This window comes from Leiobunum rupestre, chromosome 1, assembly GCF_980474605.1.
Source record: "Leiobunum rupestre chromosome 1, qqLeiRupe1.1.hap1, whole genome shotgun sequence".
Lineage (NCBI taxonomy): Eukaryota > Metazoa > Arthropoda > Arachnida > Opiliones > Sclerosomatidae > Leiobunum > Leiobunum rupestre.
Window position 1 is genome coordinate 13,447,867 of NC_143384.1, and position 23,785 is coordinate 13,471,651.

Consider the following 23,785-nt stretch of genomic DNA (forward strand, 5'->3'; position numbering starts at 1 on the left):
CGTTTGTTATAAACTTTTTATAATCAATCTTAATTAATTCAAACCGTCATTGATCTATTAAAATGATGAACGGTTATTTAAATATCCATTACAAAGTCTAGTAATTTACCCTACAAACTTTATTATTAAAGACTAATTACGTTTATTTTTTACATCCGACCTTGTTGAATTTATGTAAATATTTCGTATAGTGGCAATGTGTTCAATATACATAATTTCTTAATACGATAATTTGTATAAATGCATTATATTTACGCGGATTTATAAAGAATCGTTAATAGCAAATATTAACAAAAGTCTGGTACTCCAGCTTAAAGTTTTGGCTAATCCTAAGAGTAAAAAATCAGCCTTAGTTTATTATACGACTAAAAGACGATAGTTTCCTATCATTGTCCCTCATCTTTCTTGACCTAAACATGTTTACGGATATACGTAAACTGATATTTTGAGGAAAATGTATACGATGTGCGTAAAGACATTGTTTACTGTCAAACATTTATAAGGCCAGAGTGGCAAACGTTATTAATAATACCAAGCTTATTCTTAATATAGGGACAACTTGTTTCATTTGAACTTAAAATAACGATGCCGAAACAAATTTTCTGTTTTTAGTACGGACTCCCTACAAACTTTACCCTGAACAACAGTTCATTGAACTATTTATATTAGTGGGACACAATAGAGATGGCCACGCTCGACAGATTATACAAACCTTACCCCGTTATGTAAGAAGTCATTATCGTGTTGTCTATGTTAAACAGACCAGAAAAAAATTACTTACTAAACGAACTAAACGATAAGCTTTGAAATTATATATCGTTCCGTTATATAAATTATAAAGTAAACTTAAACATTCACTCACATATATCTTTATAAACTGATTAACATTTTATTTTCTCTATGTTTATAAAAAAAAATTGATTTAATATATAAAAAACATATGACAGCAATATTTGTATAACGCTTTAACAGTTAAATACTTATAGCACAAAATTTAGAGAAAACTTTCCCAAGGAATGTCTTCAAATGGGTGAGAATGTCACAACTATCCGTTCGTCAAATCGAGAGGAATATAAACTTTCCAGAACGGAAATCTGGCGTCGGTGTATATACTACTTATCTGGTTTTCGATATAAACCCGAAAGGTACACACAATTTTCTCAATTTTATATTTCACCAATTTACTTTTACAGTTCCAAAGCTCAAATTTAAGCATCTAAGAAATCTGTATATCAATTAATGAAAAGGTGATTAAAATACTCTACAATTACTTCAATCATTTATAAAATAAACAAAAATAAACATAATTTTTAAAAATATTCCCAAAACAATCTCTTAATCTAACATATCATTAATATCTGGTACTCGGTAGGTCTTAACTTAGTCTCCGCACGCTTCAAATCTGCCTCAAACTGCTCAGGGAAAAGCGTTTTGTTTTAAAACATTTAGGAGGTCTCTTTAGTTTATAAATATAAACAAGCGTGGTTTTTTCAAATCCCTTAAAAATGGAAATGTTCCCCCGAAAGTTCTCTAACACAAGCAATTATCTCAAACTATAATATCATAATCATTCATTTTAAATGTTTTACAAACCATGGCGTTAGAATTTAAAAATAAAAACAACAGTATTTAAAAGCCAAGATACTTCATGGTTAAATTTTTTTATTTAATTACATGGGCGAGCTTTCGGACCACGGTCCCTTTTCAAGCCGAGAGTTACAATAAATGAAATTTACAAAATTAACAATTTCCGACATTATCTCTTAACGCATTTTTTAACCTAATCTTTAAATTGCCCCAATTTTTTATTTCTATCTGTCCTTTATCTTGATTTAATTTTCCCTGATTTTTTATATAAACCGCCTTTTTAAAATTCCTTTTAAACCAATTAATTTCTTTAGCCAATATTTCTGAATCATCCCACACTATTTTATGACCAATATTATTATTTATGTGATTGGCCAAACCATTTTCAATACTTAGTTTTTTAACCTTATCTTTATGTTCCTCTATTCTTTTCCTAGAATTTCTTTTAGTTTGGCCTACATAATTATCATTACAGTTACATAGTATATTATAGATAATACCTGTTTCTTTTAATTTTTCAATTTTTGTTTTTTTTTAACAGAATCTTCCCTACGTTATTGAATTTATTATTTAATTATTTGCTAATTAGCGGTTGGTTTTTTCACTAATACCTTTAATATATGGTAATACTAAATTTGATTTTTCTTTCATTTCTTTAATTTTTTGAATCTTTAGCGAGGGGTCGTTTTTTACTAGGAGCAACAAACACAACACCCCACACAAGGAGAACGCAACCAGTCAAAAGTCGTGGATTTTCTTGAGTACGTTTTTCATTGGCTAGACGCTTTAGCGCCTGCTGCCGTCGGAAGGGGAAAATTCGGAAATTGTCTTCCCCCCACCCGTAAAACGTTCAGCGTAAAGGCTCTTGACACTCGTCCAATGAAATTCGTACACAACCTTTCGTTAGCGTGTTTAAAGGCTAGCTGCGTTCTCCTTGTGTTTGTTGCTCCTAGGTTTTTTACTACATTATTATCAAAAATATTATTTATACAATTTTCCGGGTAACTGCATTCTTTTAGTAGTTTTAACATTAATTTTTTAATCATTTATCGGATCATCACTGATAGTTTCGATTTTAAATTTTAAACTTTTAATTAAACCTATTTTTAATTTATTAGGGTGTGATGAATCATAGTTTAAATTTTTTTTGCATGTGTGGTCTTTTGGTATAATTCCGCCATACTTTTATTATTTTTCTAAATAATTCTAAATCTTAAAACGGTAGTGCACCACTTGATTCTGATTCATACGTAAATTTTACATCGTCATCCAATTTGTTAATTTTATCCAAAATCACATCACTCGTTAAATTCCTATTTTTTACAATTAAAATGTCATCCATATATCTTTTGTAAAGTTTTAATTTTGGCCAAATTTCATCCTCTTCTAAGAATTTGTCTTCTATTTCTTCGAGATATAAGTTTGGAATTGCCCCCGAAATACAACAACCCATTGCTAATCCTTTACATTGTTTATAATAAAAGTTGTTAAATAAAAAATATGAATTCGTTAAACATAAACTTGCCAAACTCATAATAGTGTCTATATTTAAATTTGTCCTGTCTTTTAGGGTTCTTTCACCATCTAAGTTCCTTCTTAATAATTCTAACGCTTTATCTATTGGAATAGAAGGGTACATATTTATCACATCTAAGCTAGCTAATTCATCATAATCCGATAATTCAATATTCTTTATATTTTCATAAAATTTATACGAATTTTTAATTGTTTTATTATATTGACCAATCAACGGTTTAATAATTTTAAGTAAAATTTTTTCTGTTTTAGAGGTTACACATAAGTTGCGTCATATTTTCCTTCAGCAAAAAAATGAAAAACATTGAGTTCATTGATTTTAACCACCTTGATAGATAAATTTGATAAAAAGAGCATCAGCCTTAAATCTCTACAACTCACTGTTACATTTATTTGGAGGAGCATTTGAAATATAACAATCCGAAAATCTGTAAAAGAGTTAACGGTTCCCCAAAAAAAACGGCGCAACTGACTGTGAGGGCAGCTTCAGTCTTCTTATCATAAGCTTCACTTTCCCGAGATCTTGTGGGCCCTCCTATTTCTTGGGGACACACCCGCGCTACAGGCTCTGTGGAAGCGCTTTTTGCGATATTGCAAAAATTGCTTATGCTTGATCACAGGATGGGTACATTTGCCGCATCAAAGACATATAATACCTTCCAGAACTAGCGTTGTTGATACCACGTAAAATAATGATTTCAAATTGTTCCTGAGGATAATCTCACAAGTGCTTGGGGTTTTTTCGTCTATGATTAAATATATCCTCAATATTTTTGAGGAAAATACATATTTTATCATTGCATAATAATAAACCAACTTAAATTAATGTGTCTTAACTAAGTTAAAAAATAACTAAGAAATAATTTTATTTGGTCTAAAATATGGAGGATATATTAAATCATAGACGGAAAAAACAAAGCACTTGTGAGATTATCCGATAATCTAATTAAGCCACTTTTGGAATTTAACTATAACAAAACGCTTATAAAATATTGACAACTGTTTTAATGTACGTCATTTATATTGTCAAGTGTATTCTTGTTTGCGAGGTGTAGAAAGTGTAACCAAAATTGAATTAGCCATATAGATGGTATAATTGGAGGTGGATTTGGGGTCTTACAATTATCTGTTTGTGGTCTCTGTTGTGAAAAGTACTCTTTCGGAGCTCTCTTGAAGTTTGTTACCAGGTTAGTACAAGAATGTTCCTTCGTGTCATTACTTAAACCCTTTAAACATAATAAGCCTTCCATTTATGATAATTTAATTTTTATATGGTTTTTATATATTAGTTAATAAATTGTATGCTTTTAGAAATAAGAATATGGTTTGAGGAATTTGCCAAAAAAAATTAATTTTTAAGCTATATGCGATATTGATAATTATTTATTACTATTATTTATTTTATTGTTAGTTTTATTTTTATATTAACTTAAGACATGTTCTCGTTATTTAATAAATGAATAAGTTTCGGGATGATGATTCTAATAAAATATAATTAAAAGTTTATATTATTATTTAGATTTTACAATGTTTGTAACTCAATTTACTTTTATTTAAGTTTCTTTAGTTATCATTATTTTGTTTTTACGCCTAACAAAGTTTAGTTGGCTATGATTAAATATATCCCTAATATTAAAAAAATGTACATTTTATCATTAATATAATAATACACCGAGTAAAATTAATGCATTTCCACTTAGTTTAAAACATAGGCCTTTCCATAAAATAAGCTACACTTGCTGAACTTGTTTTTAAGTTGCTCATTCGTCACGAAATACGTAGAAGTTCAGTTCAGTTTACTCTTAAAAACAGGGTGCCTCCACAAATTTACTCTTGTGTCCAGGGATTTTTGTATTAAAACGTCATTGAAACGTTGACCGTGACGCAGAAGAAACTTAAAAACAAGAAGGTCAATATTACTTTATAGAAAGGCCAATTAAAATATAAGAATGTAATAGTTAATTTAATGTCTGAAATTATTACTGGTTAAATGGGTTTTTTTCATTATTTTTAGCTAGCGGTATGTTGGTTTTGTATTTTATTGTTTATTAATAATATAAATAACAAACAGATTATGTATATAAATATTACATTTATGTATTTGTATGCTTTAAAGGTACTCTATTCTTCTTTAATTAAAAACCCCATGTAAATAATGTTTACTTAATATTTATTAAGTAAATAAAGTAGCCTTATTATTAGTGAATTAATATACTATTTAAATAATTACGCTTTCTATGTGTTAAATAAAGTGTTTACTTTCTTCATATATTAAACTATTTCAAATATCGTAATTAACTCAAGTACATATAATATAGAAAATAAATTTTAATAACACTTGATACTTAGGTATTTTTATATTATTTTCCATCGTCGCCAATAGATATCACCAAAGCATCTATTAAAATAGATTTATCGCTAGTTAAAATGCCTTTTTTAAGGAAAACTTTTATAGAGTTGAGGTTTCCTTTTTAACATTGCTGTAATAACGGAAAAAACACAATGCAACTAATTTATTTTTTGTGAACTGATTAAGCTTTGGTTTTTTATGCTATATCATTTCAAATGCAGGTATTGATTTAAGTACAAATATATAGTTTAATGTAGTAGGTGTTGTATTTTTGTGTTTTTTGATAATATAAATAGCGAAAAGATTATGCATATAAATATTACATTCACGTATTTGGGAGCTTTAAAGGTACTCGAATCTTTTTTAACTAAGAACTCTATGTAAATAATGTTTACTTATTCTTTATAAAGTAAATAATGTAACCTTATTGATATATTATAGAAATAATTACGCTTTCTATGTGTTAAGTAATGTGATTACTTCCTTCATATATTAAGCTATTTCAAATACCATAATTAATTGAAGTACAAACCATTAATATAATATAGCAATTAAATTTTAATTCACTTGAAAATGTTCCATTGTCACCGATAGATGTCACCAAAGAATCTATTAAAATAGGTTTATCGCTACTTAAAAAATGTCTTTTTTTTTCAAGAAACTTTCTTTTTAAAGAGTTCAGGTTTGCTTTTAAATTTAAACATCACTGTACATAATTAAGAAAGAAATATAAAAGCATAATGCAACTAATTTAATTTTTTTTAATCTGGTTTGGATACTTTGATATATTTTTATTTTAATACTGATGTTTTTATGTTATACAATTTTAAATGCAGGTATTGTTTAAAGTATAAATGTATAATTTAATGAAGCAATTCTAATTTTAATACTGATATTTCGTTAAATAAGAAAAACATGGTTTGAATTTCGTACTTTTTAGAATAATTTCTTGGTATATTTATTCTAGAATAAGCAAATTGTCTAATAGAATTGGTGGGAAAGTTTACCTGTGTGATGAATGTGGTAGTGACTTTCGTTACGCATCTAGCCTAAGTCGTCACAAGCGTCGGCATAATATATATTATAAGAAACCCCGGTAAGTTGATGATTTTTATTCTTTTTGTTGATAGCGGGATAAAATATTTATTGTGTGGGGTTTTTAGATATAATTGCATAACTGCAATATATCATTTAATACAAAAATCGAGTTTAACAAACATAGCGACGAGGATCACGCTCCACAGAAGCTGATTAGAGACCGTTACCCTATTCAACCAGATAATGAATTTCATCCTGATGTGGATGGTACTATAACTTGTGCATTGAGTGGAACTGTCGCAAAATATCAAATATTTTCGCAAGATTTAAAGATATTCTGTTAGAACAATTGGAAACATGGCGTGGTCTAAAATGGTATATAAGTCTTCAAGGACGATATTCCACGGCAACGGTTTACACCAAAGGGGGAGTTCTTGTAGAAACTTTGCCGTATTTTCATAGCACAGCTTTCACCACTCTCCGAGAAGATATACTAGACGCTCAGATGTCCGAAGCCTTCGTGAAAATAGAAAAATCAATGCAGGAGTATGATAGAGAAGGTAGCGGATGAACCCTTGAAGAACTTTTGTATCGAAAAATAAACCTTAGTTTCGTATAAACCACTAAATGGTAAGAGCCTTTTTTGATACAGGTTCATATTTTAGATAATAAAATTATCTTTATAGGTTCCAGCTTCATTTCCCTGCCCCAAGAGTTGCGGAATAAGAAAGCGCTAATAAATATTCAAAATTGGACAAAAAATGCTTTGTGTGGTCTATTTTGGCAGCTTTACATCCAGGGGAAAGAAATGCCCATTTAGCAAGAAAATACTTTCAGTGAGAATAAGCTTGATCTCAGTGGTATTAGTTTTCCAATGGAGATAAAACAAGTGCAAAAATTCGAGAAGCAGAACAATATTTCGGTCAACATTTTTGCATAGGAGAAAGAATTATATCCACTATATGGTAGTGAAAATCTATGTGATGAAGAAGGGTTAATTTAATTATGATAGCGGATGGCGAGAAAAAGCACTTTGTTTTGGTGAAGAACTTAATCAAGCTATATTTTCTCAGTCAAAGCACAAGTACGCCTGCTTTTATTGTCACTTCTGTCTACAAAGACTTTCAAGTGAAGGAATATTGGAAGAGTATAACAAAGCTTATATGGTCCTATGTGGGTTGATATGCCTGATGAGAATGAAAAATGGCAAACATTCAAGAAGCATGTTATGCAAACGAGAGTTAATTACGTTATATATGCCGACTTTGAAGTTTTAATGAGAAAATTGAGAGTCCTAAGCCAGATCTAGTGAAGTAAAGTACAACCAATGTAGGGAAACATCGTCCTTCCGGCTTTGCGTACATAATAATTAGTCCTGAGGCAAAATTGATTAAGCAGCCAGAGGTTTACAATGGAAATAATGCTTCAAAGCATTTTTGGAGTGTCTTCAAGAGGAAGAGAGTGAACTATTGGAGATAATGAAAATTCGAGTCTTGTACTAATTACTTCATTTGCCGAAATAAGTTTGTAGATAGTGACAGAAAGGTTCGAGACCACGAACATCGAACCGGACTATTTTTAGGAGCTGTTCATAATTCTTGTAACATCAACAGAAAATATCTCTTCCACATTCCGGTCGTAATACATTTAGCCTAAATAATCTTGAGTAATTCCAAAATCTTTACGTGCTAACTGATACGCTTCTGCTCATTGACGTCTTAGAAAGCTGTAGAAGTCTTAATATACAGCTCTCTAGGATTAGCTTGGCAATCGTGTCTTTTGATGACTGGTGTGAAGCTGGAGCTCTTGACTGATGTCGATAAATATCTTTTCATTGAGGACGGAATTAGAGGAGGAAAATGATTTCTTTGCGCTTCGCTGAAGCTAATAATAGATACATGGAAAACTATGATTCCTCAAAACCAAGCTCTTATCAAATGTATTTCGACGTTAATAATCTTTATGGAATGGCGATGAGTCAGCATATGCCTACAGATAGATTTCAGTGGATGGATCCCAACGAAATAACTTCGTTTGATGTAATAAATGTTGAGGATGGTAGTCCAGAAGGCTAAATTCTATAAATTGATTTGGTGTACCCTCAGGAAATTCACGATTTGCATGATGAAAATCATGAATATCCACTCGCGCCCATTTGAAAAGCTGTCCAACAGGAAGAGTTATACGCGTATTCCTTAAAGCAATTGCAGATTCTGGGTGCAAAATTTATGGAGAATCAACCAAAGCTAACCAACTTTAGAACATAGAAAGAACTATATTATGCACTTTATAAATTTAAAATTGTACTTATCCCTTGGTATTCGCCTCACTCAAAGCCCATGGATTAAGTATATAGAATTCAATACTCAGCGGCGAAAAGTAGCAAAAGATGAATTAAACAAGTTATTTTTCAAACTAATGAACAACACTTTCTTTTGTAAGTTTATATTTCTTAAAAATAAATATATACCTTTAATTCTTAAAGCAAAATTTATTTCTAGGAAAAACCGTGGAAAATCTTCGTAATCGCCGATACATACAACTAGTTCATAATGAAACAAATGTACAACGAATAAGCGCATCACCTCGGTTCACAAGATCTAGTATTTTTAATGAAAATCTCCTAGGAATAGAAATGGCTAACAAAAAGTCATGAAATAATTTATTTTTATAAGAGTTTTGTGTACTATTCTAAGTTATATGAATTAGGGTGCTGCTTAATCGGCCAATATATGTTGGAATTAGTATCCTTGACGTCAGCAAAACCTGTATGTATGAGTTTCATTATAATGAGACAATGAGACGCTATAAATCAAAAGCAAAGCTCTGTTTCCCAGACACTGACTCACTTTGTTATCTAATTGAGACCAATAATAAAGAATAAATTTCTAGACCTTAGCAATGTAGTTGAAAATAAAAACTTTTAGCCACCAACAATAACTGTAGGCAGTATACTATACATTTTTCATTCTGTTTGTCTTAAACTCTTGAGAAACGATTCTTCGCCTTCCAACTGATTGGCGTGTACCCCTTTTTATACTTATCCTGTTTGTAATCAAATTACCCAATTCATTGAATGCCTAATATTACCTATTACCTTGTAAACAAAGTCCTTGGATAAAATACATTGAAAGGTTTATAACTTGTTTTTATTGCGCATTGTTTACTGAAGGAATGGAGAAGGGTAAAAAAACCGAACTTTAGAAAATGTAGCAGGTTTCCCAGGTTCCCAAAAGAAAAATCTACTTAGCCATCAACCGACGGCATCTAGTCTAAAGTCAGAAAAAAATGACTGTTAACTCTAGACTAGGTAAATAAGTAAAAATCAAAATGGCCACCAACTAAATGTTAGATATGTGTTACAGCAAATTGGCGGCCAACCAAAGGATAGGTTTACGGGAAAGCACAGTCTTTACATAGCTTTCAAATTTCGCACGATCATTGTTATCATGTTACCTGCAAAAACACCTGCATACACTACTGGAACCAAATAATTTAAGAAAATGTTATAATACTTTTAATTTATTATAGATAAAACGTAGATTAATTATTTTCCGTATTTAATTTTAGTTGGGTATCTGCTGGAATAGTGTTGGTTCTTTTATTTCCGTTCATAGTCCAACCAACTATACATTTGGTCTTGAATACAGTACTTCGGAGGAATATATATTTCCTTTTGTTTTTGGCTCCCTAAATTTGAGACACTACGCTTTTTTTGTATAAAAATTTGTTAACCTACACGTGGTCAATATTTCTTTCAATTTTTTCCATAAAATTTTAATTTTGGATGTATCTTTAATTCCTTTAAATTTTGTAAAATGTGATAAAATCATGGAAATTACTTTTAATCTGTCTCCTTTACAGCTTTGATTATGTTTCGTCCGTTGCCTGTTTAACATCAAGGAAACATGCTTTCGATCTAAATAGTATAACCTCATTTAAAACTGGCACGCTTCTTAACAATTTACACAAATTATAAATCTAGTTTACACTATTGTTGGTGTGTCCACAAACAATAAAAAATTAAATTTGCAAGCTTCTAATTAAATTTTGATAAATTTAAAAATGAACTGCTAAAATTTTAGTGTTATGTGAAAATAAATGTCAAACGACATTGCTATTTCCTAAAAAAACAAATTAAATTAACAATAAAAATTAATTTAAATATCATAAAGTAAAAAATTGAATGGAGTTATATGGATATGACACGCCGAATGTACTAACACTGTGTTAGCGCAAAACCACTTTTTACAGTGAGTCAAATGGCTTCCGAGCATTCAGTATGTCACCAAAACAATTGGGGCACCAACAGATTATGAAAAAATTAACCTCCTGACGTAAGATATGTCATTACAGCTTTTGCGAATTATTATTTTTCATTCTCTTGACACCAAAGGTAAAAGTGAATTATAGATATTCGAATATGTGCTTGGTCGGTTATTAAAATTAAGTATTTAGCACAAGACAATTCTTGGGGAACATAAGATAAAGTAAGTTCTTCCCATTTAATATCTACACTTAAAGAGAAGATAAATGAGTTTTCAATGCGGATGAGGGATTAATCTGAGCGAAAAATACTAAAATTTTTTAAACATTACTTTTCGTTAAAAAAACGCTCAAAAAATCAAAAATATTTTTATAAGCTTAACTTGAACATAATTTAAACGTGGAAAATTGATGTTTTTCCCAAATTCATCATCTTTATTATTATATGCTATAGCAGAGTAATAAGTGACAAATTTCTAGAAGCTTGAGACCCCTGGTGACAGGATTTTTAAAATTCGTCCTTAGCCACTAAATTTACTGACATTATTAATTAACCAAGTAATATTCTTTATTAAAAACATGCAAGAGAATGTGAAGATTGGAAAAGGTTGTATCAGTCGCTTTAAACTTTAACCGCGAGCTCGCCGACTTTGTGCCAGTCCTAAAGGTTTAATCTTCACCATAGCCGTTTAACCCGAATAATATTTAATTTTAAAATTCTGAAGCTATTTATTCGAAACATTTTTATGAGGTATGTCCCTTTCCACCCTAATTGATATTTGGTTTTTCTAATCCACTTTTTTGAATATTTCATATTAACCGAAACAACAGCATTCTGTTTAAAACATACAGGGAAAAGCCTCTTTTAGATCATTTTTATAAGTTAACTTTTATTGTATTTCAGAGATTCGATATTTTTGATCGTTGAGTAACGAACTCACTCTTGTTTAATATTTAAATGGAAACATACCAATTGTTTTTTGAAGAAATGCTTGGAAATTATAATGTAGTATAAAGAAGTATAACTCACATCTCTAGGATTGGTGTTACGTCTGCTGCACAGAAATTTATTTTCATAGCAATTTAGCAGCTGTATATTTCTAGCGCTACTTTATTTTGAATGTTGAACATCAGTATATGGTGTGTCCAAAGCTGTTTACTTTTGTTTGATTGTCTAAAGCTTATTTTTCTTCACAATACAATGGATAAGATGAATAACCATAAGAAACACTCTAATAAATGCGTTTGACTTAGCATCGAAAGCTCCCTGTTAATGACTTTTAGCACTTTCAAAGCTTTACTCGCGTTTCATTGTGTTAATTTTAAAAGACAATTCCAGGGCCAGAACCATATATTTTGGGAAACTGTTTAAAGAAAGGTCTCGAGATGGATCAGAAAAGTTATGTTCAGAGGCAAACACTATTTCGTTCAGTTTTTGCATTAACATTAAATGGGAACAATTGGTTATCGATTGTTTCTTACTTAATCACATGTGAGATACAAGAATTAAAAAAAAAATCTCCTGTTACCTCGAAAAGCCTTAAAGTTTATTTCAAAGGTTGATTGATCCCTGCTGTATTTGTGGGAATTCACAAATTCTACAAATTTAAATGATTTCGTAAAAGTGTTAGTATCCCTTTAAGGGTTTATTTTGTATAAATATTGTTTTTAGCCAAACTTGTTTTGGGGGATTTTTTTGTCGCAGTTAGAAGGGACAAACGTGAAGAAATGGACTCTCCTTTCCTTTCCAAGAAAACCCATGCGGCGGATTGCCCCGGGCCTAGAAAGAGAGAGTCGAGGCCAACAATAGACCAATGAATTTCTGTATCACGTGATTTTAGCAGCAACGGTCAAAAAGAAAGGAAAGGGGAGAGTTCAAAAGATAGAAACAAGAAGCTAACGGGAAACTCGTGAGAGTAGTAAGAACTAAAGACAAGTTCGGCGCTTATTTTCTCAATGCAAATTTTCATTAAACTATCTTTAACTTACCCAGAGTTTTACTTTCTAACACGTTCGAACCAAAGTCAAGTAAAATAACCTAAGGCATTAGAAGTTATTTTATGGTGCCGAAACCCGGGACTGTTAGATTAGTAAATTAATTAGTGAAAATTAGTTTTTATTTAGAGAAAGAGTAAGAAAAGTTTAGAGAAATGACGCCCGAAGAAGAATTAGAACGTCTGAAAAAGACAAGAACAGTGAAGAGAGCGAATGTAACTCGACACATAAATAAGCTGAAAGAAGATCTTCAAAAGACAGTTGTTGTGAAAAGAGACGTTGAAAAAAATCTCCAGCATCTAGCAACCAGAGAGGCGGAATTAAAAATTGTTGATGAAAAAATAGAAGAGTTAACGCCCGTAGCTGAATTGGACGAAGAACTGGTCGGCGTCCAAACGTACGACGACAACATCAACGACTGCCGAGATGAAGCGGAAGGTGCCTTAGAAGGCATCACGACTCGAGGAGTTTCTACGCCAATTTACAACCAAAATACGCGACCAGTCACGCCATTACAGTCAATTCCTTTAAACCAAGCAGGACCCACGCCACAGCTGACTGTGAAACTACCTCGGATAAACTTAGAAAAGTATAACGGCAACCCCAGTAAATGGCAGAATTTTTGGAATCAATACGAAGTTTCGATTCATCAAAATTGCACATTGACAAAGGTAGATAAATACAATTATTTAAAGTCTTATTTGGGAGGAGCGGCATTGACGGCGGTAGACGGATTAGCCTTAACAGAGACGAATTACGATAAGGCAATCACGATATTAAAGGAAAGATTCGGAAGCGATGATCTTATCGTAAACGCCCATATGAACAATATAATAGGCTTGAACCCAGTTCGTCGAAAGGGAGATTTAGCGGCTTTGCGCGCGTTCTACGATCTGTGTATAGTGGAGGTTAGAAGCTTAGAATCGTTGGGAAAAACGACAGAGGGAGGTTTCCTGCATCACCTCATTACTAAGATGATACCGTACGATTTAGCTCTAGAGTACAGCCGAAAATTAGACAAGACGAGTCAACTGAAGGTTCACGATTTATTGGAATTTGTAAGGAAGGAAGTAGAGAGTCAAGAGAGAGCCCAAGCGTTTACGAAATTAAATGATAGAAGTGAACAAGGTTGTAGTAGAGAGCGCTCAAAAGATTATCAAAACAAACCACCAGAAAGAAATAATTATAGAGAGTCAAATAACCAAAGAAAAAAGCCATTTTCATCAAGCGCTATGCTAAGTAACGTAGTAGAGATAAGCTGTACTTTTTGCGAAGCGCCTCACAGCGCCGAAAATTGCAAATCTAATTTAGTGGATAAGAAAAAGAGAAGATGTTTTCGATGCCTGAAAGAAGACCACATGTCTAGAAGATGCAACTCGAAAATAACGTGCAAATACTGCCAGAGACGCCACCACACGGCAATGTGTGAAACTAGAGAAAGAGAGGAAAATAAAAGGGGCGAGGAGGGAATCGAAGATTCCGCGAACAACACAGTTGTACAGAGCGAAAACCCCAATCGGGCGAGCCCCCCGGGCCGGATTCTACTGCAAACCGCTACGGTACTCTTGAAAGGAAGAGATAAAAACTCCGTCGCGAGGTGTTTGATCGACGGGGGAAGCCAACGGACGTTTATAAGAAAAGACCTGTCCGAGAAACTAGCGCTGCCCGTAATAGGGCAGATGACCTTCAATTATTTCCCTTTCGGGGCGACTAAACCCACCTCAGCCCTTACTAGAAGAGTACGACTAAGCGTAAAGAGCATCCACGACGAACAGTCAATAGAGATAGAAGCTGTAGAGACGCCGGAAATCAGCGCCGCAAATATCCAAGTTCCAAGTAAGCGATGGAAAGCCTTTTTGGCTGGGTAGTGCAAGGTCCCAGCTCGGCCTCCTGCCTACTCATGACGATAGATGCGGAGGAGCCCGCGAGCTCGATTAACTTAATCATGGAAAACTCGCCAAGATGACGCGATAGGAGAAAGCTTAAAGGCGTTTTGGGAGATAGAATCTCTTGGAATTGTCGAGACCAAAGAAAAGACCATGAACGAGAACGAAAAGGAAGCCATAAAATTATTTGAAAACAGCGTAAATTTAGAAGATGGCCGCTATCAAGTCAAATTGCCATGGACGGAAGAAAAAACGAGACTAGGAAGTAATATAAACATGGCTAAAAGGCGATTAGAAGGACTTTGCAAAAGATTTCGCAAAGATTACGATCTTTTCGACAAGTACAAAACCGTGATCGAAGATTATGAAAAAAGAGGAATTATAGAAAGGGTAGCGGAAGGCGATCGAGAGAACAAGGAGCCGGTGTATTACATTCCACACCAACCGGTACTTAACCCAGAAAGAGAAACTACCAAACTAAGAGTAGTGTTCGACGCTTCGTCGCACGAAGGAAAATCCTTGTCCTTGAACGAGGTTTTATTGCCAGGCCCCAATTTAATTCCAGACCTTTTCGAAATTCTACTAAAATTTCGAATGAAAAAAGTCGCTTTAACGGCAGACATTGAGCAAGCTTTTCTGCAAATCACAGTAGCGCCGGAAGACAGGGATGCCACTCGTTTTCTTTGGAATTCAAATCCTTTCATTCCACAACCAAGCGTAAAACCGATCACGTACAGAATGACCAGAGTCATGTTCGGAGTGACGTCGAGCCCTTTCCACCTAGCGGCGACGATCAAGTTTCACGTAAAAGGGTTTGAGGAAAAGTTTCACGAAACGTGTCAAGTTCTTAGCAGCGACATGTTTGTAGACGATTTAACGAGTGGAGCGGATGACGAGACATTAGCTTTCCAAATTGCCGTAGAAGCGAAAGAAATCATGGAAAAGGCATCAATGAAACTAAGAAAGTGGAGAACGAGTTCGAAATTTGTCAGAGAAAAAATTCGAGAAACTGGATGGGAGCCCGAACCCAGTACTGAGAAGGTAATTCTGAAAAGCGGTACAAAAAGTCAACGAGTATTAGGCGTTGTTTGGAACGACAAGGAAGATACTTTTAATTTCCAAGTTGATTCACAAAAAGAAGCTTGCTGAGGTCGGCAGCTAGAATATTCGACCCCCTCGTTCTATTGTCTCCGTTTTCAATTAGAGTCAAGATCATGTTCCAAGAATTATGGTTGCAAAGAAAAGGATGGGACCAGCCATTGCCCAAGGAAATAGAAAAAGCGTGGAGAAGTTGGCTAGCGGAACTACCAGATCTAACTCTAATCTCAACGCCAAGACACTGTCTTTCAAATTTGGCAGAAGGAGAAATCGAAGAGAAGGAGTTACATTGCTTTTGTGACGCGAGCGAAGCCGCGTACGGTTCAGCTGTCTACGCCAGAGTTACTTCGAAAGAAGGAAAAATAAGCACCTTGCTTATTACATCCAAGACCAGAGTTGCACCTATAAAAAAGTTATCCGTACCAGTATTAGAGTTAATGGCAGCATTAGTAGGAGCCAAACTGACTGAGACAGTAAATCGAAACTTTAAGGTACCAAAGGAGAAGGTACAATTTTGGTCAGATTCTCAAACGGTAATCAAGTGGAACCACGGAATCTCTAGAAAATGGAAACCAATGGTTGCCCATCGAGTCGAAGACATACAAGCTTTAACCGAACCGGATTCGTGGACTTACTGCAAGGGAAAAGACAATCCGGCCGACCTTCTCACTCGTGGAGAAAAGGTACGAGACTTAGAGAATAATGAAGTTTGGTGGAACTGCCCAAAGTGGTTAACGAAAAAGAGAGAAGAATGGCCAGAAAAACGGTCGGAAAACCTAAAACCGGAAGAGCAAATTAACTACAACGCCCAATTAAGAAAGAATTACGTAGATTGCTCTCACCTAGCGGTAAACTTGGCAACGGAAGAATCGAAGGAAAGATTATTGAAATTGGAAGCCTCTAGCACTTTGCAGTTCCCAGTAAGAGTCTACGCCTGGATCAGACGGTCAATCGTTAACTGGAGAAACCGCAAAGACTACAAAATCAAGACACCGTTGACTGCCGAAGAGCTAAAATTATCGAAAGACTATTTTATAAAAGAAGCTCAGAACGACGTTTTTTTCATGGAAATAGAAGAACTGAGAAAACAAAGAAGCTTAGAGAACGATTCGGATATTAAACAATTAAATCCGCTTTTGGATGATTCCGGAATCTTAAGAGTAGGAGGTCGTTTACATCAATCGCGGCTATCGTTTGGGGAAAAACATCCTATCATTCTACCGAAGAAACACAGATTGACAGATCTTGTAATAGGCGAATCTCATATAAAAGTATACCATCAAGGGCTGGCCAACACCCTAGCGCAAGTAAGAGATACCTTTTGGATCCTGCAAGGGAGGCAAGGAGTAAAGAAAAGACTCTCCCTTTGCCTACAGTGCAAGGCTTGGAATACGAAGGCCTTGAAGGAAGAAACTGCCCCTCTACCCATGGATAGAATAACATCAGCGGCAACTTTTGAAGTAACGGGGGTGGATTTTGCCGGCCCTCTGTTCATAAAGGGGGAAACCCCGTATAAGTCTTACATTTGCCTATTCACGTGTGGCGTTACGAGAGCCATTCATTTGGAGTTAGTGACGGAAATGTCGACCACAACCTTTCTCTTAGCCTTAAGAAGATTTACTTCGTGAAGAGGATTAGTAAAAGTTATATACTCGGACAATGCCTTGAGTTTTAAGAAGGCCGATCGCGATTTAATCGCAATTTGGAAAAACATCAAGAAATCGGAAGTCTACGAATTTTTCGGAAAAACGGGCATAGTTTGGAAGTTCATAGCCGAAAGGTCACCCTGGTGGGGTAGCTTTTACGAAAGACAAGTGAAAACGACCAAGACCGCGCTTAAGAAAACGCTCGGAAAAGCGTTGCTTAATTTTGACGAAATGAGGACGGTAGTTACGGAAGTCGAGGCCGTAGTAAACTCAAGGCCGTTGACATATCTCTATAGCGAAGCCAGCGAGCCTTGTTGTCTGACTCCCGCTCATTTCCTAGTAGGACGTAGATTGACATCCCTACCACCAGATTCAAACTTCGACCCCACGAACGCGATATCGAGTAAGGAAGCCGCGAAAAGATGGAGATACAAGGAAACTCTCCTAAACAAATTTTGGAACCGCTGGAAACGCGATTACCTTTTACTATTAAGTTCCGCGCATAAAGTAGACCTCTCAAAACGTGGTTCAATAAAGCCAGGAGATATCGTGCTAGTCAACGACTCAAACCTTCCAAGGCAACAATGGCAAATGGCACGAGTAGAAGAAGTTTTTGAGGGTCGTGATTCAAAAGTGCGCTCTTGCTCATTAAAGTTACCCACCAAGAAGTTAATTAGAAGATCAATCAACTTGTTGCACCCATTGGAACTAGACATAAACAATTCCCACTAGCAAGAACCAACGTTATGAACTATCGTTCATGGGGGGAATTTGTGGGAATTCACAAATTCTACAAATTTAAATGATTTCGTAAAAGTGTTAGTATCCCTTTAAGGGTTTATTTTGTATAAATATTGTTTTTAGCCGAACTTGTTTTTGGGGATTTTTTGTCGCAGTTAGAAGGGACAAACGTGAAGAAATGGACTCTCCTTTCCTTTCCAAGAAAACCCATGCGGAGGATTGCCCCGGGCCTAGAAAGAGAGAGTCGAGGCCAACAATAGACCAAGGAATTTCTGTATCACGTGATTTTAGCAGCAACGGTCAAAAAGAAAGGAAAGGGGAGAGTTCAAAATATAGAAACCAGAAGCTAACGGGAAACTCGTGAGAGTAGTAAGAACTAAAGACAAGTTCGGCGCTTATTTTCTCAATGCAAATTTTCATTAAACTATCTTTAACTTACCCAGAGTTTTACTTTCTAACACGTTCGAACCAAAGTCAAGTAAAATAACCTAAGGCATAAGAAGTTATTTTAGTATTGGATATAAGAGGTTTTTTCATTTCACTTTATCAGGGCTCCGCCTGCTGATAGCGAGAAATAATGTGTTCTGGTTAAACTGGGCATCGTCATTGTTACAAACATAAAAGTAAAGCTTTAGTGTTTGAAGTCATTAACAGGCGATTTACGATCCTAAGTCAAAAGCATTTATCATTGTTTCTTATCATGATAATTCTCAACCATTGAATGGTGAAGCCAAAGAAGTATCAGACAAACAAAAGTAAACAGCCTTGTATATACCTTATTTCTTGGTTCAACATTCAAAATTGAGTTGCGCGAGAAAATAACAAATTAGTAGCTTCACAATTCTAAAAAGAAATATAATTTGGGTTTAATGGGTTTTGTGAATGTTCAAACATCTAAAACTGGTTTGAAGTAGGCGAGCTTGCGGTTCAAGATTAAAGCGACTGATGCGACCTTTTCCCGTCTTCTTATTTCTAATAAAGATTATTACTTGGTTAATTAATTATGTGTGTAAAATTAGTTTGAAAGGGCAAAATTAAAAAACCCGCCTCCAGGGGTCTCAAGCTTCTGCAAATTTGTCCATAATTGATCTTCTATATCAAATATTTTTAAAATATATGAATTTGGGAAAAACAATTTTTGTCTTTTCGATGTTACAGGTAATCTTATGAAACTATCTTTGATTCTTTGAGAGTTTAATTTTATTAAAGTTTCAATAAATTTATGGAAAACGCCACGCTTCTTTACAACCATAATAGTGAGTTTCGTTTTCTTCGGGGTAATATTTCCTAATTTAAAGTAAAGCGCACAAAAGTAATAATAATAGGAAAAATATCCGCTAGGCTATTACATAAGGCACCACCTTAGACCCTTGTTTAGTGGCGTAACTAGGGTAAATGGCGTCCGTGGTAAAGACAAAAATTGCACCCAGTTTGCAAGGGCTTATTTTTGGGGAAATACTGTGAACCGGAGGCAAAAGGTTAAGGAATTGCCGTGCTACCACTTCAACCCACCCCTGAAATTAAATACTTGATACGCCCTTTCTTATCTGAATATTTGATGTGATATTCTACTTTTTTCAGATTTCCAAAAAATATGTAAAAAGGAACTAGCTTATTTTTATTACGATGCATATTTATTTATACTGTAAAATATAAAACTAAAAAACCTAGATGTACATAAGTTAAACATTTATGTATAGTTATACAAATTTATAACTGCTCACTTCTCGCAATGTTATTCAAAGTCTGTTTTACCTGTTTCTTCTCTTACAACACTCAGAATCTTGAGCCAAATCACACTTCCTTTCTGAACGGTGATTTTTTGTGGTAAGGCTTAACCCGTGTCAAGGTTGAAAGTGAAAACGGTTGTATACGTGTTCCCGCAAAGGCTACCAGTAGAGAGTGAAATCGGGATTTTCCGAATTCCGTGTTTCCTTCCTAATTGGTAATAAAGATACCGAAAAGTTTATGCATATAAATATTAAATGTATGTATTTGTATGTTCCAAAGGTACTCGATTGTTTTTTTTAAATAAGAACCCTTTGTTTATAATGTTTTCTCATTCTTTATTTAATAAATAAAGTAACCAAATTATTAGTTTATTAAAATACTGTATAAATATTTACGCTTTCTAAGCGTTAAGTAATGTGTTCTATTTCCTCATATATAAAGCTTTTTCAAATTCCATAATTGACTCGAGTACATACCATAAATATAACATTGCGAATACAATTTTAATAACGCTTGATACTTTAAGCATATTATTTTCTATTGCCATCGATAGATGTAACCAAAGCATCTATTAAAATAGATTTATCGCTAGTTCAAAAATGTATTTTTTAAAGAAATCTTTCTTTTTTATGGAATTGGGTTATGCTTTTAACCATCTCTATAATTAAGAAAAAAAATATAAAAACACTTTTAAAGTTATTTAAATTTTTTAAGGTTTTTGAATACCTTGATGTATTTTTATTTTTATTCTTTTGTTATTTAAGTTATATAATTGTAAATGCCAGTGTTATTTAAATTACATTTGCATAATTAAATGTAGCAGGTTTTCTATTTTGGTGTTTATTGACTACGTTTTCATGGAGGTAGTATATTAGTGTTTGGTGTAAACCGAATTTCGAAAACTATGCCACATTGCCTGAAATCGCTTGTGTTAGAGTTAACACGTGTTTTCTCAAACACGGGTAATGGACCGGTATATTTTCACAAAATACGATTTTTTTAAGCTAGAAAACGGACAAAACACGGGTTTGATATGCAGGGGTTTTTTGTTGGAAATAAAGGGTTGTTTATAGAACGGGACGAAACGAAAACGTCTCGTTTTGATCCATTCCTTCACGGAGTTTCCCATTTAGGCTTACTTATGCCGTACAAGTCAAAACCATGCGATCCGTAACAGTTTGCGTTATTTAAGGCATAGGCTTACAGAAGCAGGGATTGATTCTTATAAAAAACAATAAACCTATCGGTTTACTTGAATATATCTATCGACAACCAACAACTGTTCTCCCCGGTAGCCTTTCAGTTACTTCAGTCAGCTGTCGCTCAGCTAACTTCTTCTTCTCATCGTCCAATGCAGACTTCAACTTTTCTTACTGTGGGGACATCATTGCTGGTTGTTGAATCTTTTTACGGAACCACCCAACTCCTATTTTTGTACCCCCCCCCCCTGATTAAAATTAGTATATAACAACTCAATTAAAATTATTAAATTAAATAAATCCTAACCAATAATAAATCTAAGACCTGAATACCCAAAATATACATTGTAAGCCAATTTAAAATTATAACCCATATTTCTTGGAAAATAAATATAGACCCAAAGGGCCAAAATCTAACAATGTAAAAAGGAGGAGAAGGAGATATTGGTATGACACCGCCAAAATTTTCCAGCGAGCCCTGGTATATCCACTTATAAGTGGCCTATTGTAAATGCAGGTGGCCATCGCTCGTTCATCGCCAATATCCTGTTCTCCTCCTTTCCCGCCCTAACGAGGTTTCCTCGGGGAAAATGTAAACGAAAAACGTTAGATTCCTTTTGGACTACGATTCCACCAGTCTCTCAAACTAAACTTTAAAACTATCAACCAAAAAATAAAAACTTTAAACTCTTTAAACTGTGTGTGATTAATTCTTAATTATACAAATATTAAAAGAATTTATTTATACACAACTGCCCAGTTATTTTTCAGTCGATAACTGAAGCAGTGTTAGCTCTCCCAAAACAAAAGAAAACCTAGAATAGAGAGAACCCCAAAAACCAAAGTGTTTTTTTACACTGGTTTCTAGATTTTCGGAATGCTGACTTCCGTTCAACATACTTCGTAGATTTCTTTAATATCTTCTTCAGTTATGGCTGTGATTAAATTTGTTGCCGTGTTATACCTTGAAAAATCCCACACGGCAATATCATGGCCCAAATTGTTGTTGGTGAGGAATTGACGGACTTCGTTGCTTGACCTGAGCTTCTTACCATACGGACCATAATAAGAGATATCAGCCAGGCCCTTCGTGGCACTAGACCTCCTATTTTGAACATCTCTCGTCAAAAAAGATAATATACACGATCTCCCGTCTAGCCTGATGGGAATTTGGGTTATTGCTTCAGGGCAACGACTGGTTCGGCTGCATGCGGTGAAACTACAACATCTGAAGCTACTTGTTGAGGGACCAGTGTAATCGCTTTGACCAGACTTTTCTGTGGCCGAATTGGTGAATGAACCTTGTTCTTGAGTTCTTCGATAACGTTGTCTTGTATTAAGTAGAGAGTCAATCGCTTTTATCTTTTTGATTTCGTGATATACTTGAGTCCCATGATCTCGTTGAAACGGACGTGATTCGTATCTACAACTCTCCTTTCTAATGGATAGTATATTCTCCATCCCTTGGTGTTGAAGGATTATCCAATTAGCAGTTTACTTTCGGGTATGGGAAATAGCTAGGCTACCAATCCTTCTCATGTGATGAGCGCTTGGCAATTTTCCTATACCTAGAACTTCAGCTGGACGCAATCTCCATGTTACGATCTGTTTTTAAGGTTGTGATGATCTCCGCCCAGAGACATAATTGCAAATTGACGTCTTCTGTGACAGTACTTGTAATATTAAGCTTATTGTGATCACTTAGGGAAATAACCAAAATGACCCAATTATCCGAATGATATATAACCGCCAAAAGTGTAAGTCAGTTTAATAAACGTTCGTATACATAGTTTATCAAAACCGTCTGCTTCTGCTCGATTATGCACACCTTTTTTCTCATTGCACATTTATCGGTTTAACGGAGACTTTTCGTTATCAAAGTCATCATCTTTGTCAGCGCTAGTTGGTTCTGTGTACAATGTTCGTGAATTTATTACTCTCGCGCAAATTTCTTCTTCTGTTGAAATCGCCGCAGTCTCGAGGTCTGTATCAATGTTTATCCATTCTTCCAAAATTTCTTCGGCAAAATCTGTTTGCATTTTTACGGATAGAATATCTTATTCTTCAGTTAGGGCAAATCCACCCTGACGAAGCAGTTCCGTATTGAAACTTCTCCTTCTTTCTTCCAAGTTTCGTTTAATAAATGCTACGCATCTAGGGTCGTAATTTTTTTAGAAATGTTATTAGCAGAAATTGAAATTGTGTCCAGCCCATTATCAATCACCTTTATCACTTTTTTCTTCATCACAGGCAAACTTCTTTAAATGTCCGTATGATGCCCTGATCACAACGCTGAATTAGGGAACTCATGTTAGCAGGCAATAATACAATTTTAATATACTTCAAGTTAACATATCTTAATTGAGCTGGGCAGTTATCAATTAAAAGTAAAATGTTACGTTGATTTTCGTCAACAACTCTTCTTATCAACTATTTGTTATTTTGATAAATTTTAGTAGGATTAACATAAAAAACAAACATAACAATATTAGTCAGTGTAGGGCGTAACAGGTTTTTCCAAAACTTGTGACGCAACCTATCATTATCTAAAATTGTTAAAGTTATGTTTATGAATGTCAATGCTAACTTTCTTCATCCAGCGGCTGTTTGCCCATTGGCAGTACCAATTTCACCTGAAACAGCACCGTACGACACTGAAATAATTTGAGTTATGCCTCTTTCTTACATTGAAGCTGAGTTGTAGATCACATG

General features: G+C 34.3%; 4 protein-coding genes across 4 annotated transcripts; all 4 read left to right on the top strand.

Moving 5' to 3' along the window:
- The first annotated feature begins 12,927 nt into the window (after positions 1-12,927).
- LOC149961128 (uncharacterized) lies at positions 12,928-14,640 on the top strand. Its single transcript, XM_090158450.1, has one exon. The coding sequence runs from the start codon at positions 12,928-12,930 to the stop codon at positions 14,638-14,640; it is 1,713 nt and encodes a 570-aa protein (XP_090014576.1).
- Positions 14,641-14,811: 171 nt separating this feature from the next.
- LOC149961129 (uncharacterized) lies at positions 14,812-15,807 on the top strand. Its single transcript, XM_090158556.1, has one exon. The coding sequence runs from the start codon at positions 14,812-14,814 to the stop codon at positions 15,805-15,807; it is 996 nt and encodes a 331-aa protein (XP_090014682.1).
- A 65-nt stretch (positions 15,808-15,872) lies between these two features.
- Positions 15,873-17,384, top strand: LOC149961130 (uncharacterized). The gene has a single exon (XM_090158651.1). It carries the CDS (start codon positions 15,873-15,875, stop codon positions 17,382-17,384), a length of 1,512 nt encoding a protein of 503 aa, XP_090014777.1.
- A 249-nt stretch (positions 17,385-17,633) lies between these two features.
- On the top strand, positions 17,634-18,134 carry LOC149961131 (uncharacterized). Its single transcript, XM_090158744.1, has one exon. The coding sequence runs from the start codon at positions 17,634-17,636 to the stop codon at positions 18,132-18,134; it is 501 nt and encodes a 166-aa protein (XP_090014870.1).
- The last annotated feature ends 5,651 nt before the right edge of the window (positions 18,135-23,785 follow it).